Source organism: Doryrhamphus excisus, chromosome 14 (assembly GCF_030265055.1).
Source record: "Doryrhamphus excisus isolate RoL2022-K1 chromosome 14, RoL_Dexc_1.0, whole genome shotgun sequence".
Taxonomy (NCBI): domain Eukaryota; kingdom Metazoa; phylum Chordata; class Actinopteri; order Syngnathiformes; family Syngnathidae; genus Doryrhamphus; species Doryrhamphus excisus.
This window is the reverse complement of record NC_080479.1, coordinates 10,638,764-10,655,000: the sequence shown is the minus strand read 5'-3', so window position 1 is coordinate 10,655,000 and position 16,237 is coordinate 10,638,764. Positions and strand designations below refer to the sequence as shown.

Below are 16,237 nucleotides of genomic sequence, written 5' to 3'. Positions count from 1 at the left end.
CAAAGTCAGTTTAGTGAAGATTTTTTTTGTTAAATGTGCCAGAATTAGCATCCTAATTTTACCTGAAAAAAAATAAATTTTACAAGACTAAAGTACCTTATTGGTTTTGGGAAAACCAAGTCCTCGATTGACATGAATAATGTCAGAAAATTATAGAGGAAAAAAAAACATTTATACAGGTGTAGTGTAAGGTTCTACTTTCACAAGAATTAAGTCACAATTTTAGCAAAAAAAAAAAGTGTACATTTTAAAAGGGGAGAATGTAAATTTTGTGAAAATTAACAACTTGCTGCACAAGTAAATTTTGCATTTTGTGACAATTATTTGAGCTCAAGTCATATTTTCTGCCAGAAACAAACAAGAGGAAAAAATAATGAGCAATTTTGTCACAATATTACAGGGGCTAAATTTGTTTATGTTGTCAAGATTAAATCACAAACGTCTTGATTTTTCTGAATTTAATTTAATGACAATAATTTCAGCAGGAGCCCAATTTATTTTGACAGGAAAAAGTCATAATTTTAGAATGAAATTATTTTTTTTTTTCCCCAGAATTGTGTTCTTTTGCAAGGAAAGAGTCACAAATACAAGAGTATTACAAAATTTGGAAAAATGAACGTCCTAATTTCAGCAGAACAAAAGAATGACGTGGAAAAAATATGTAGAACAATAAGTGTAACATTCTAATTTTACTAGAAATAAGTCACAATTTCAGCAGAAAAAGTCTAAATTTAATGGTAGGAATTCTACATCTAAAAATTCAATGTTTGTAAGAATTAAGTCACGAATGTCTTTTTAAATTTTTATGAATGTCATTTGTCAGCAAAACCTTTAAATTTTAAAAATATTTTTTGAATGGTGGAAAAATTATATGACATTATTCTTAACTTTATATGGTTTTCTAAAAAAAATGGCATTTATTCTTGTAACACTATGACTTTTATCTCATAACTTAGCAACTTTGTTCTTGTCATACCACAACTTTTCACAAAAAAATAGTACAAAAATAACATTTTCTTTTCAGTGCATGACCCTAACACTCCTTGATAGTAAAGTATTTGGACACTTCGTTTTTGGAAAACAAACCCATCCAGTTTGATCTCTTGAAGGAAACTTTGGGGGAGAAAAGCTTAATTTAATACTGTATATAGCTTGGTATATTATTTCATATATATATATTTATAAGGTCATTTTGTGGCAAAAAAAAAAGAAAATACACAATAATGTCAATGTACACATCATGAAATAATAAGGAATTAAGGATAAAATAAAGCATTCTTCATTTTACACGGAGTTATGAGCACAGCATAACGCCCACACGTAGTGATCTGTGACCTAGGTACAGTGTTTGTTAGAGCTTCACATATTCACTCATTCAACATCTAGACTGCTCTTTAACCTTGGACTTGAACAAGCACAGTGATTAAAAAAAAGGAGGGTGGGGGTGGGGGAATAGTGCCTACTGGTCTCTAGTATTGTAGTTCAAACCCGCCCCCCTCCTAATAAAATCTAGATCTAAGGCATCACGTCACCTTTCCTCTGGCTTTGCTCTGTAAAAAGGCAAATATGATAACCAGAAGTTAGCAATGAAGAGTGAATATAACAGTCGAGCCACACACACACACACACACACACACACTCATAGCTTACTGGCTGGACACAGGTGGGAGAAGGGCCGGGGGAGGTGGGTGGGGGCGAGGGGGCTTCAAGCATTAACCAATCCCTGGAGAGAGAGAGTCTGCCCTGGTGGGCCCGATGGGGGCAAAGTCACATGGTGTCGTGGGCGAGCGGGCGGAGGCGGTGTGCCTTGTGCTAACCGTGCTCTGGCACAGAATAGATTTTCTGGGGATGGAGGGGCAGGGAAAGCCTTCTTTTCCGGGAGATAATAGATTACCACTCGGGCACTGTTTATCGTTGGTACTCGTGTATGTCCACGCCCCTCGACATAAGCGGGGGGTCGCCATTGCGGTGCACATTCACTACGACTTTCATCCAAACAAGCATTTTCCTCCATTTGTGCGTATTTTTAATCCTTTTGTGTTGAAATAGTACATACTCTTATCTGACAGATCTGCTGTGGTCATTTCGCTGACCATATCATCTTCCTCATCCACTTTCACTGCAGTTTACCATCAGTCCGTTTACCCCCAAAATTGTGTAAATTTGACTCCAGTTTTGGTCCAAACACCCAAGCTAAGCTACAAACACCTCCTCACTTATTGAAAGACTGCAAGCAGCTAGTAAGCCTAATGTAGTACAAAGCCTTACGTCTGTTTTGCATTATATGTCAATCTTAACGGCAGACAGTGTTTGCTGCTAATACCCACATGACTGCCTCCATTTTGGTCAGATATACCCAGATAAATCTTAAATAGTAAGAATATTTGCTTCTAGCCAAAAGTTAGCCACCAGCTAGCAGTCATTAGCCTAGCGCACTAAAACGCAGCCAGCAACAAGTATTTTAGCAGATTAGCAAAAAATCTTTTGATTTGATTAAATAAATAATGACTTGTTAAGAGCGTTCTTAGGTGGCTGGCTTTTGTTAGCACTGCTGGCGTTTAATGCAAAGTTGCTCCATAGTAAGCGTATAGTCATGACAGTGGCGGCCATCTTGCTGGGAATTGTTAGAAACCAAAGGATTTTAGTGCTAATGGAGTTTAACATTCTATATATTTGTTCCACAAATGAGCACAAAAGTAAACCTCTATTCATTTGTGTGTGCATGCAGTGAAGAATAGTGACCTGATAGACGGCCTTTCAGGTGAATTTTGTTGGAAAGTCTCACAACAGTGGCGGCCATCTTGTTGTGATTTTTTCCACATTAAAACTACAATTGACAAAAAAGGTCTATAACTGTTAGGTGATTGGTTAGGATATATTTTTAAAATAATGAAGTTGGATTCCACATTTTAGCATTTACGTGTTTCTTGCCACCATGAGCTTAGCGCACTAAAACAGCCAGCAATTGTGCCAAAAAAGAAAAAAAATACAATGTTCATAATTTGATTAAATGAAGAATATTATCTGTTAGAGGGGCGTTTGGGTGGATGTTAGCAAGTCAAGCTGTTTTTTTTCTTAGACCAGCAAGTTGTTGTCCACAGTTAGCATGTAGTCATGACAGTGGCGGCCATCTTGTTGCTAATTGTTCCTTTGCCATGTGTGCATCTTCATATATAATTTTCAATGGAATATATACAAGTCTCATTATTTTCACCTAAGGCAAGTGAAGCTCATTTGATTCTGTGTTTGAGTTCACACTTCAAGTCTTTTTGTTCATTTAAAACAAAGCAAAACAAAAACAAAACAATGATGGGAGTGCTTATCTTTGATTTGTCTCTTCTGAGCGGGCATGGGGGCGTGGGGCATGGGGGGGGGGGGGGGGGCGGAGTGGTCAGGATGGCTCCAACCTTTCACTATCACATCAGGATCACTGGAAATGTGCAAGCAGCAAGCTCAGAAAAGAAAACGACATTCAAAAAGCCGACAAATGACCCTTTTAGATAGAAAATGGTTCCTCCTCCTCGTCTTTGAGCCACTTCCAGAGCACATTCTTTCTCCTTGTTGTTCTAACAGTAGTGTGGCCGTGATGGTATGAGCTACACAAGATGTTCCCAAAGCTTCCGGGAAGGCACTGCATCGTCAGCCGTGACTCTATTTGCCCCTCATGTAATCCAATCATCGTCAATCTCACAATGTAAGAGAAGAGGAGGATGGCAGGCCGCTTCATTGGGATAGAGAGTACCCCCACCCCCACCCCCCGCCCCCGCGAGTGCAAACTAGTTCTGCATTGAATCAACAGTAATAAAACAGCATTAAAATGACATCAAGTAATCCAAGTCTAAAAGAGAGGCTCATTCCGGCCTTCCTGATAAACATTCCTTTGTCCTTTCTGATAAGCCTCGCCTTGTTTAGAAGAGAAGGAGGAGATGAAGGGTTGCACCACCTGGACACAGCAGTAGAGCCACACATGGGGTGGGGGTGGGGGAGGAGGGGGTGCTTTGTGAAGTGGGCGGTGTCATCATGGTGTCAGCTTATCCAGACTGGACTGCACAGGTTGAGAAAACCCTCTTGGATCCAAAAAAAAAAAAGTTTGCTTGAGATCCAGAGGGATTCCCGTCCATCCCTGATGATCAATGAAGAAGGGGTGGCGCTTCCTGCACCACAGCTTATCAGGCCTGGAGGAAAGGTGAGGGGAGGGAGAGCCATATGAGAGACCTGCACCTTAAACAAACAAACGTTCTGGTCTCCTTGGCAACAAGTCCACAATCCGCCACGCGTCGCGTCAAACATCCAAACAGCAATAAGGCGGAGAAAAGCTTGTTTGTTCACATCACCCCCGAAATTGGACTCACCCGACTGGTACGAGAGAAGGGCGGATAGGTCAGGTGGGATCTCAGGGGTATAAGGGTGTGCAAAAATGTACATTTAAAAAAACTGGTGCAGAAGAAGGGGAAGAGGAGTGTCACAAGGCCACGGCGGTGCACGGGTGTTTGAGCTTGCAGGGCAGCACTCCTCTGTTGAGCTGGTAGAACTCCACCAGGTGAATCAGGTCGGTGAACTTGGTGGCGCCGTCGTCCAGGCTGAAGAACACCTGACCGTCTTCCTCGCACTTCACAGAGGAGGAGGAGGACAGTTAGCATTTAGCTTTTTTCACTTGGAAAATTGTTACATCAAAATGACTAGGAAGCACTTTTGCAAATGGTAATGGTACATTAGAGTCCCGCCTATTTGCTATTAGCATTTGTGGTTCTAGATACTCATGGATGTCTTATCCAAAAACACATATCGTAATTTTCGGTGTATAAGCAGTTACTTTTTTTGCCATGCTTTGAACTTGCTGGCTTGTACACTGACGCAGCTAATTTATGGCTAAAGAACACATTCCCAATGATGCCTACAGTGCAGTTTCAGGAAGTAGCAGCACGGATAAATGAAGTGCATGCTAGTATCATCACAACATGACGTCTTGGCTGCATTAGCACTTGCTTTGAATAGTCAACTTGGTTAGAATCCACTCTCAAGGGGTGAATACAAGTTATATATATCAGGGGTCTCAAACACGTGGCCCGCAGGCCAAATGTGGCACGCAGGACACTAGTTTGAGGCCCCCGCCTTGATATGAAAGTTTAATGTTAGTGCGGCCCGCGCAAGTTTGATATCGATGCTGTATGGTATCATGTACCCAGAAAAAAAGATTACGTTTGATTAATGTTCATGTTAAAGGTTAAATAACTGTTAATAGTTATCCTCCCTATCCGTGTGGAAGTGCTAAGTTTTTGGCTATTTAAGTTTAAAGGAAATAACTTGAAGGCTACCGTTTAGGTCGCTAGCTCTCTAGTTTGCGAGTTAGCATGTGTCTCAAGACCCTGCAGTTGCGCAATATGTTGTAAATAAAAAGAGTATAAATGTGACTATAGTCGTGTTTTGTCATGTCTACAGGGCCCTAATAATGCTTTGTTCATTTTAATCTGGAAAAAAATAATTTGTCTACCCACCAACTATATGTGGTTTCTTAAGTTTTTATTATTTGCCGTTTTATTATTATTATTATATTTATTTATTTATTACTGATTGATTGGTTTTCTTTATTCTTGATTTGTTTATTTATTTTCCATCTTATTTTGTGTAGAAAAATAAAAATTTAGATATTTGAGAACAGTGGAATGTTTTATCAGAGCTTTTCTACTAGAAAATCGGAACCAAAGCAAAGTTTATTCATTTTTCTGTTTTTAATAAATGTGTTTTTTTTTTTGGGGGGGGGGGGGGGGGGGGACCTGCTGCGGCCCAGTCTCACCCAGACCCTAGCCCCCAAGTAAATTGAGTTTGAGTCCGCTGTTATATATGATCCTAAATCTGGAATAACCGACATGTAGACATGTCAAAATTATTTTCTGGGGTTAAACTAAATGTTTCCATTCCATCGCATTTCAATGATACTCTTGCATTTAACTCACAGGATTTATTTTATCTTATCAGTGAGGCAAATTGTGTTGGAAAAAAGAGCTTCAGGAGCATATAATTGTGCTCTGTAGAAATGGGAAAAAAAAGGTCATGTGGTCTGATGAGTCCAAACTGACCCTGTTCCAGCGTAATGGGCACATCAGTATATGAGAAGAGAATCCACTGCAGACCTTTAATCCCATAAGAATCTTTGGGATATGTCAGAGACGATTTCGCAAAGCGGTCCAACTGCCTTATCTTTAATAGACATTTTTTGCTCACAGAATGCAACTCTGCATGGTAATGATTGCTAGGAGATTGCATAAGATTAGCGAAATGCTGCCAAAAAGGAAATGCTCACTGTAATGAAAGCTAAAGGCGCTTCAGTGGAATATTAGACAGTGAATTTTCTTGGCCGGCTGGTGCATTTTCCATTGCTGCATTATGCAATACTGTATAATGAAGCAGTATTAACTTTGATTTAGTTCTAAATGTACTGACCCACTCCTACAGAGCAAAAGTATGACTATATCCAGCATTATACTCCTTCACAAAGTACAATTCTTTGTTAACTTGTGTCACTTACCGGGAGAATTTGGAAGTGCTTGATCTTCTGGTGGTGGCACATGGTGAGCACAAAGGCCTTGGGGTTACTCTGACTATCCCGCAACAGAAATAACCTGCACAAAACACAAAAGAGAGCTATAGAACAAGTGCAAAGAACATATGTAGGTAGAAAAAATAGGCAGCTATATGTTAGCCTTGAGACAATAACAACACTGTTCATGGAATAAAGTAGTACAAGAGCTGCATCAATGTATCCCAATGGCTATGTTCCAGACAGAATATGACAAATTTGGTGTACCGTCTGTTATTGTGTCATGTGAACATATATATGAATTATGAAATGACTTGGCAAGATGAAGTAACAACGGTGTCTTTTGTCCAAATAGTGTATTTTAGCGTGTTCACTGCATGTCTTCTTACCCATCTACTTGGCCTTGTTGTATGATCATTTTGTGGGCGTCTTCTCTCATGATGCGACCATGAAACCAAACCTGCGTCCTGTGGATGACTTAAAAGCACACACACATGCATTAGAAAGGGCTATCACATGCTGCAAGTACACACTTGTACCATGCGGTGTCTACCTGTGCTCAAAGAGGACGGATGCAAGGGTGACGGGCTGCCCAGGACATTCATACGCTGGCTCCGTTTCTGTGGGAAATTACCAGTATGGGAGAGTCACATTATAAGAAATCACACACTAAGACATTCTAAGTCTTCTTCATCTTACCCGCCATGTCTGTCCCTCCTCTAGGGCGGCGCTCTGAGCCTCAACCGGGTTGTCGATGACCCGGCCGGTCCGTCCTGAGAAGTCCATCGCCACCAAAGAGTTTTCAGACACACTCCGCTGTTAAGTGGGCGACAAGGTAGGGAGGAGTGGGGGTTTGGGGTCGGCGGAGGGTGACGGAAGGTGGGGGAGTGGAGTGAGGGGAGTACAAGGAGCAGGGTGGTGGAGGGAGGGCGGGAGGGGGTTGGTGGACAAAGGTCAGAGGTCTAACAAGCCAGACACACTCACTGGGGCATGACAAATCCTGTCTGCACAGAGACCCACTTCAGTCCACTCACAAATCACACATGTCCTCCTTGGCTTGCTGCTGGAATCATTTTCATCAAGGACAAATCCTTTTTGAAAAACCTTCTGATATTCAATTAGAAGAACTAACCTACTTGTACAACAGATGCCCCAAATCAATCACTTGATAATGACCTTATAAACGTCTGTATGCCCTTTGAAAAGGTTGGTTTACAATAAACTCATTACAACATTGGCTCTGTAGCTGCTTTGTTGTGCAGTATACCTTGTCATAAATGATCACATGGTCACTCATATAATGGACTTAAAATTTTGGAAAAAAGTCAAATGTGCCCCTCTTCCAATTAATGCCCTGTCTGCCTTGCAGTTAAGGTAAATAAACACCCTGGCTATAATTTGCAGATTGCTGTATGTATGTACATTATATGGGGGAGCATCCAGATAGCAAAAAGCGAGGCACGTGAGGCACGTGAAATGAAGTGAACCGCTCTCCAATTCATCAGCTAATTAATGGCTCAATGTGGATGGGTGCTGGCTGAGCGGAGGCATTAGCATTAGCGCCGTAAGAAGATGATGTCACAGACGCAGATCCTTACCACAGGTGTGGAGAAATGTGACAGGTTTGGCTTCCTGTGCTGGGGCACGCTGTAACTCTTATATAGGACGATGCCATACTGGAAGATGAAAGGGGGCAATGTTAATGTTTCTTGGATCCAGCAATGAACTTACTAATAAAGACGGTTTAGCATAGCTGGGTACCTTAAGAAGTCTGAAAGCAGTCATCCAGCAGGTCCTACTCTGCTCGTCTTCAGCACACAGCATCTTCATCTCTTTACAGTCACCCCTGGCTTTACTGGGCTGTGAAAAAGAACAGTGCCAACACATCACTTTAACAGACACTTTGACAGAGCGCAGACCTCCAGTGAGGCCAAACAATACCTAACTGGATCAGATACAGTACATGCCCGATGCCAAGCAGTGAAATACTTAACCCAGTTCTGGATACCTTGAAAATGAGTAAGTCTGTAAACTATTACACTGTGTGTATCTGTTTAAAATTATATGCACATGTATTTCAAATACTATATTGTAGATAATAATTTTACATGTAATATACAGTATCACTAGGTTGGGGTGTCACAAGATCATGAAGGATTTCTTGTTCAGAAAAAACTCTCTCATGGGCAAGCGTGACAATTTATAAATAAAAGACATTTATCATACACTAAAGGAACATGAAATTGATTACTATATTGTCATATGCATGCATCTTTTCCTCATCTGCCGCCTTCAAACAGGCAGGAAGAGAGTTCACTCTGTGCATTGGTTTCAGCACCCATAACACAACAGCACCAGCATGCACACAGAGTGTAGAAGAGAGTGGAGTAATGCAGGGTAATGTAGTAGGAATTACATTGTCAGAACGTTTTGATATTTTTTCATTGTACTTCTTAAAAGTAATGTTAAAATAAGTAGTAAGTATTCATGTTTTATACACAGTATCACAAATTATATTTCAGTCAATTAAATATATTTATTAATAATTTTATATACACGGGGCGGCACGGCGGTCTAGTGGTTAGCGCACAGACCTCACAGCTAGGAGACCAGGGTTCAATTCCCACCCTCGGCCATCTCTGTGTGGAGTTTGCATGTTCTCCCCGTGCATGTGTGGGTTTTCTCCGGGTACTCCGGTTTCCTCCCATTCCAAAAACATGCTAGGTTAATTGGCGACTCCAAATTGTCCATAGGTATGAATGTGAGTGTGAATGGTTGTTTGTCTATATGTGCCCTGTGATTGGCTGGCGACCAGTCCAGGGTGTACCCCGCCTCTCGACCCAAGACAGCTGGGGTAGGCTCCAGCAACCCCGCGACCCTCGTGAGGAAAAAGCGGTAGAAAATGAATGAATGAATATATATATACGTATATATATATACTATATATATATATACGTATATATATATATATATATATATATATATACACATTCATACAAATATATATACATATATATATATACACATACATACACATATATACGCACACATACTATATATACACACATACATATACACATATATACACACACATATATACCATTTATATAATATATAGTATATAACAAAATGGTATTCTTCTTATGCGGTATGAAAAAGACTTAGGCAGTACCGTGCCCAAAAAGAATAAAATTCTTATTTGATCAAGTGTTTATTTTCCACTGACCTTGGCTTTACAAGCGCCCTTCCACTTTCAAGTTAGCTGAACCATCTGTGGCTGTACGTCATTCTTTATTTAGCTGCCACAAAATATGCTTTTTACATGCAACAACCGTAAGCGTCCCATACTTATTTTAACTTATTTTAAGACTCTGCTTTGGGGTGCATTCGTGTAAGGTTAGAAGCTCGCAAACTTTCTCAGGCGGCAGTTGTCACCTTTAGAGAGTTCACAAGGGGAGTGAAGGAGATTTGGTTACACTCTGAAGCATTTCTTGTACGAATGCTTTACACTCATATAGCAGGCTTTGTCCTCTTCCCCCACCACCACGATAAGGACCCGCCAGCCCCTGACGTTTAATTAATTCATGTAACCATAGCAACAATCCAGCCACCACCCGTCAAGTAAAATCCCTAACCCAATTCTGCACTGTCACCCCCGCTGACAGCATCTGACATGACGGTCGCCTAGCACGCGCATGTGTGTGCATATATGTGTGCGTGTGCGTGAGTGTAAGTGAGCTGAGGGGGCGGGGAGAGGAGGGGGGTTGATGGGGCAGATTCTCTGTACCATCCTGGCTTATCCCACTGGGCTTATCCCAGATCAGCAGGTGACCCACCACAGATAACTCTTCGAGTGGGACACAGTGCTGAGTGTGTGTTTGAACCCCTGCTGGGTGGTTTTAACCCCGGTGTCCTCTGACACACACACGCATAACACACACACACACACAAAATGCACAGTAGACACAGGTGCATCTGTTACAAAGCGGTTTTACTCAAGTGTCAGAAGCTCATATGAGGTGATCAAGTTAGTGGCGCCACAGTACCTGCACACTACAGTAGCACACAAAAAAATACTTGCAGTATTTGTCTGGTGTGTGTGTGTTACCTTGATGCAGAACTGGAAGTCTGTGGGGGCGTTGTGCAGTTTTCTGCCAGTGATAATGGTGAAGATGTTGCTGTCGTCCAAATCGGACAAAAGCTGCAGGTGTCGGGGCTCCTGTTTGGTCAGAAGCAGGCAATGCTCGCTTATAATCTCTGTCATATTATTCTATTGATCTACACATTCCCTGGCCAGCTGTTCAATTGAATGATACCCAGTATAAGAACAGCCTTTACATAGATAATAATGCCAGTTGTTAAAGTGTGCCATTAGTGCTTTTACTTTTGCTCCTCTCCTACAGTACACAAAATATTACAAGCACCTCAACAGTATGATACAGCGCACATCTACACCAGCACCATTGTTGAACTGGTCGATAACCACCATGTATCCCATGAGACATGGATTTCTAATATGCAAGTGGACACAATGGCACACAATGACCACATTTACAACATAAATGCTATAATTAACACAGCTATTAAGTTTACTGCCGTGTCTCATCTATTGGGCAGATGCTTGGTCTACTACGGCAAATAAACGCTGTCTCTATTAAAAAAAAAACACTGTCTTTAACAGTTGTAACAAGCTGGCATTATCTGTATTTGAAGTACGTGTGGTCAACATCCAGCAACTTTACTTTACCTCTGGATGCACGGCTAAACTGTTACACTTGCCACACTGTCATGTACAATGAATCCATCAGCTGTATTAATGCCAGCCGAGAGGTTTGTTCCTTAATGGTGTTGCAGCATTGGTTCTATTGCTGCTGTGTTGTGCAATATACCTGTTAATAAATGACCAAGAGATATGTTTCCACTTTCTCATGTGCACCATACCATTAAGTTAAAACCTTAACCTGCTATCTATGACAGATACACTGCCATATATAGTTCTCAATACAATGTTTTGAACACGACCCTTGTGTTGGATCTCTTACCTTGGATGTTCCTTTAGTGGAGAAGTAGAGGCCGGAGCGTCGCAAGAACATGTAGAGCTTCTTCCAGGACTTGCGCCCAGGTTCCTTCATGTACAGGTAGCCCTGAATCTCTGGACAGCTGCTTGAGTTGAGAAAGTTCTGAAAAGGAACCACAAAATAAGGCTGCAATAAAACGGTTTGGTTTCATGTTCCGTGTTCATAAATGTGCAGCAGTAGCGGGCAAATGTAATTAGCAGATTGCACTGACTCTTGTGTGTATGTTCATGCATATTTTTAGACAACAGATGTCCTTGTCACAGCCTCCAGGATGAGACATTTCGTTCTGGTTTCACTCCTTTCAAGGGCAGCTCATGTGGGGTTTTAGGTTTTCAGATTAAAGGAAGGGTTAGATAACGACTCACTTGCACGTGCAGCACTCTGAGTCATCCCTCCTTACCTGCAAGAGCTGCGATTGAGGGATTGTGCCATCAGACTCCTGACACCAAGCCACCATCTGCTCTGGAAAAAAGTTCTGCATGGAAAAATACAGAGAGAGGTGGTGACAATGAATGCTGGACTGAGAGCGAGCAACTGGAAACCACTTAGTGTATGCACAAGCTGGGGTTATGCTTCTCTACGTGGAATACTGTTGTTGTGTGTGTGCAACGAGCACAAGGACTCAGAGACGAGTGGCTTGGGCGATAAAGAGAGGCAGATAAAGAAAGAGAGAGAGGCACTTGAGCCTGGGAGTAGATGCAGTATGATCTCACCCGCTGATGTAATCCCCTTTAGCCAGCAGCGCCACTCTTAGTGTGATTGACAGGCTGTGGCCAGCACTCTGGTGTTTTAGTGCACTCATTACCCACAGAGCTGAGGTCACCTGCTGGCTCTGACACACACCTAAATCACCACGGCAATAATGTCACTGTAAAGCCGGCACGTCACATAGCGGCCCAGTGAGGCGCGGGCCCCATGCTGAGTCCACATCAGCAAAAGATGCCACGCCACGCCAAAATGTCCGCTGTGCAAGTTTGAGGTTTTGTGTCCTTAAAAGGACCAAGAGCTTTGTGCCCGATATGTTTAAGCTCACCGCATGAAATGGTCCAACACATAAAAGATTAAAATAGCCTTGACTGAGGTGCAAATTGTATGTAAGTTAGTTATACTATGATGCATGGGTGTGGAGCATAAGTCATGTGCAAGTACCCTTTAAAATAAGCTACATCTTTCCATTTTAACCCTTAAAGCCTTTTTGTTCAGCTGAACTAAGCAAGCTAACACTGGATATATCAACTTGAAACTGACAAATTCTATATACATGAGTGCCAGTTAATCATTTTTATTGCAAGTACAATGCAAAAAAAAAATTCTGTCTTACTTTACAGAGGTCTGTGCGGCCGTCACCTACGCTATCAATGAGGATGTACTGCATGAGGACGCATTGAAGCTTGGAGGCAAGTGAGCTTTATATTAAATGTTTGGCTGAATAGCAATAATAGTTTCACCCATCATGGCGTCATCCACCATATTTAGCTAGCGAGCGAGCCAACAGCACTTTCTGAAATGAATGCTGCTACTTATGGCTTACAAAAAGGGCGTAGCAATTGAAAACACACAAACAGAAACTCCAAAGGACCCTCATGGTTATTTAGCATCGATGCTAACTGTATTTTAGTTATCATTCATTTTTTTTATTTGGACAATCAACTCATAAGAAAAATATTGACTATATTGAGAGATTACCAGGCGGCACGGTGGTCTAGGGGTTAGCGCACAGACCTCACAGCTAGGAGACCAGGGTTCAATTCCACCCTCGGGCATCTCTGTGTGGAGTTTGCATGTTCTCCCCGTGCATGCGTGGGTTTTCTCCGGGTACTCCGGTTTCCTCCCACATTCCAAAAACATGCTAGGTTAATTGGCGACTCCAAATTGTCCATAGGTATGAATGTGAGTGTGAATGGTTGTTTGTCTGTATGTGCCCTGTGATTGGCTGGCGACCAGTGCGGGGTGTACCCCGCCTTACGCCCGAAGACAGCTGGGATAGGCTCCAGCACCCCCCGCGACCCTCGTGAGGAAAAGCGGTAGAAAATGAATGAATGAATGAATGAGAGATTACCAAGTTATTTCTGGTAGCAAGCCGATATTCATCTTGCAGGAAAGGTGGTGAAGCTTGACAGTGTGTGTGTGTCAATGTGGGTGTGTGCAGGGCTGCGTGCTTAAAGCAAAGCAGTCACCGAAAGGTCAACACTGGGATGCAAGCGACTCACCAGGGGGTTCCTGAAGAATTCATATTTGGCATAGTTCTTCCTGAAGAGGAATTTGCTGTCGCTGCTCATGGAAGCTTGAACCTGAACCACCAGCTCGTGGTCCTCCAGGCATCTCTCTGCGATGGGGAACACACAGGCAGCTTAACTTGGTATCATCCTCGGGGGAGTTTTCAAAGCAAAGACATGAATCAAAAATGTGTTCACAGTCTGGTATGATTTATGACTTTGGAGCCATGCTTGCACATTTCCTACCCAGAGCAATTCTACTTGGAATTATATGCTCCAGAGCCCAACCATCATCAAAAACTAAATGTACAATCAAGGCTGTAAGTAACATTTTCATATGCTTAACTACCAGTTTAATATCCAGCTGTCAAAATCAATAAAACACTCATAAAGCACACACAAGACATACACAACTAGTTGGCTAGCAGAAGAAGCTAACACAGGAGTCTACAGCTGCATTAACAAACTTAAGACTTAAATGCACAACAACCAGTCACAGAAGATCCAAATCAAAAATCCTTTGTGCACAAAAAGTTGCTTGAGTTCTACCCAAGACAACTGGAATGAGAACAAAACAAACTTCAAGACCAGTATAATCAGACGTTAACCAGTCTAATATCACACACTAGATGCACTACCAGTCACAGAATACAAGGTGTGTATGTATGCATGTACGTATGTATGTATATAACTCTTCAAACTCATAAAACTTGATAATAGAGACAAGATGAAAATGTTCCAAATTGTACAACTTTTGGCTAGTTCAAACACAACAGGACCATGGCATAGTGCTTCACAGTGTGCGCAGCTAATAAGATCGCTCTCACCTACCACAATGATATAATACTGTAGGAGTAAAAAAAGAGTATAAAGTGCAGTTAAAAGAAAAGAGGCACTGTGAGGCAGGCAAGCAGGGAGCAAAGTGAAGGTGGAGGGGAGGGAAGAAGTGGCAAAAGATGGCGAGGGGGAAGGAAGGAAGGAAGGACGGAAGGATAGATGGAAGGAAGGAGTGAAGGAGCGCGGGAGGGAGGGGTGGCGGCGGTGTGAGCATTGCAGGAAGATGATGTCATCTATTTAGGCTGATTGCCGAGAGCAGAGGAGCCATAAGCAAAGTGCAGCAAGCCCGCAGACGAGCGCACATTAGGAGATCACACAGGCCTAACGTGATCACCGCAGTGCACATACAGTATATGCGTGTTAACGTGCGTAGGTGTGTGCATATAATCTTAAAGCAGATAGGGAATTGATAGTGACAGGGTGTACACAAGCAGGACATCATACTTTCATGCAGTCTTATTTTCAAACTGCTGCATGCTAAAAAAGAACATGGCTGGAATGCATGAGCGGAAATGTTTGACCTCCCTTTTTGAGAGAGAGAGTGTGTGTGTGTGTGTGTGTGTGTGTGTGTGTGCAAGCGGGGGGAATTTCCTATGGCGGGTTAAGTAAAGACTGATTGGCCAGCCGCACTAGGGGCTCGTCCGACAGAGATACACGATTGGTTCCTTGCGACTCTGGTATGACGCTTTAGTCCAGGCCCTCTCCACATGCACACCCACACCCCTCCTCCCTCCTGTTCCCTCTTTTTCTCTCCCTCTTTTTGCTTGCCTTTTTCCCCTCCCTCCCTCCTTCCCTCCCTCGACAGCTCACCTCACATTCCATTTCTTCAGTGCCCTTTTTTTTCCAGCAAACGCAGATGAGGCAGCAAAGCACAAAGCGATCCTTTGACTCTAAAAATACAACTGTGGGAGTGGGAAAGCCTCACGGTGGACAAAGACAGACCCGTAAAAAGGAGCTAAGGAAAGCTTCAAAAGGGTAGACTGAGAAAATAAAATGTCTCTTAGATATGTTTGAAGTCTATTATTGGCAGAGGGAACAACCGTGCGTGCCTGCTGGGAGCCGAAAAACACTTAATCCTGCCAGCGCGACCACCTCCTCGAGATGTACAGAAGGCATAGGAACCCTGGTGCCATGCTTAAGTGAAGATACACTCGAACACAAGAGTATCCACACCTACAGCATTTTATTAACGTGTGTTGGGTGGGCTTGCTGTGGGTCAAATGTAGATTGATTAAATAAAAAGGGATTGCACTGTAATTGGATGTAGTGTTAGCTAAACTGTTGTGTAAATGTGACAGTGACGTAATAAAGTTGACCGTCTTGTGCACTACCCTACTCGGTGTTTGCTTACCAAGGCCAAGGATGGGGTGGTGCTCCACCAACGTCCATGCATTGTCGTCCACACAGTGGCTCTTGTAGACCAGGAGCTGGCACACATCTCTGGCAGTCATATCCGCCGGGATCTCCACCACTTTACCGGCCCCATCCTCGCTCCACACCTTCACTATCTGAAAAACACACATGGCCAAGGTCACGTTCACCGCAAGGAGTCTCGCAACAGTAGGCTG

The 16,237-nt window shown here is 42.5% G+C and overlaps 1 protein-coding gene across 9 annotated transcripts in view; it reads right to left on the bottom strand.

The window, feature by feature from the left end:
* Positions 1 to 16,237, bottom strand: part of LOC131101367 (growth factor receptor-bound protein 10-like) — a 38,444-nt gene that overhangs the window by 630 nt on the left and 21,577 nt on the right. For 8 of the 9 annotated variants that reach the window (XM_058046411.1, XM_058046412.1, XM_058046415.1 and 5 more), the window contains 12 exons: positions 16,021 to 16,177; positions 13,827 to 13,942; positions 12,017 to 12,091; positions 11,581 to 11,718; positions 10,647 to 10,757; positions 8,300 to 8,398; positions 8,137 to 8,214; positions 7,238 to 7,354; positions 7,092 to 7,158; positions 6,928 to 7,015; positions 6,527 to 6,620; positions 1 to 4,609 (listed from right to left, as the gene is read on the bottom strand). The exon at positions 1 to 4,609 is cut by the window's left edge and continues 630 nt beyond it. In XM_058046411.1, coding sequence (XP_057902394.1) covers positions 4,463 to 4,609; positions 6,527 to 6,620; positions 6,928 to 7,015; positions 7,092 to 7,158; positions 7,238 to 7,354; positions 8,137 to 8,214; positions 8,300 to 8,398; positions 10,647 to 10,757; positions 11,581 to 11,718; positions 12,017 to 12,091; positions 13,827 to 13,942; positions 16,021 to 16,177 — 1,287 coding nt within the window. In that variant the 3' untranslated portion in view covers positions 1 to 4,462. The remainder of the gene's footprint in view (positions 4,610 to 6,526; positions 6,621 to 6,927; positions 7,016 to 7,091; positions 7,159 to 7,237; positions 7,355 to 8,136; positions 8,215 to 8,299; positions 8,399 to 10,646; positions 10,758 to 11,580; positions 11,719 to 12,016; positions 12,092 to 13,826; positions 13,943 to 16,020; positions 16,178 to 16,237) is intronic. The other variant, XR_009119191.1, reaches the window with a different exon arrangement.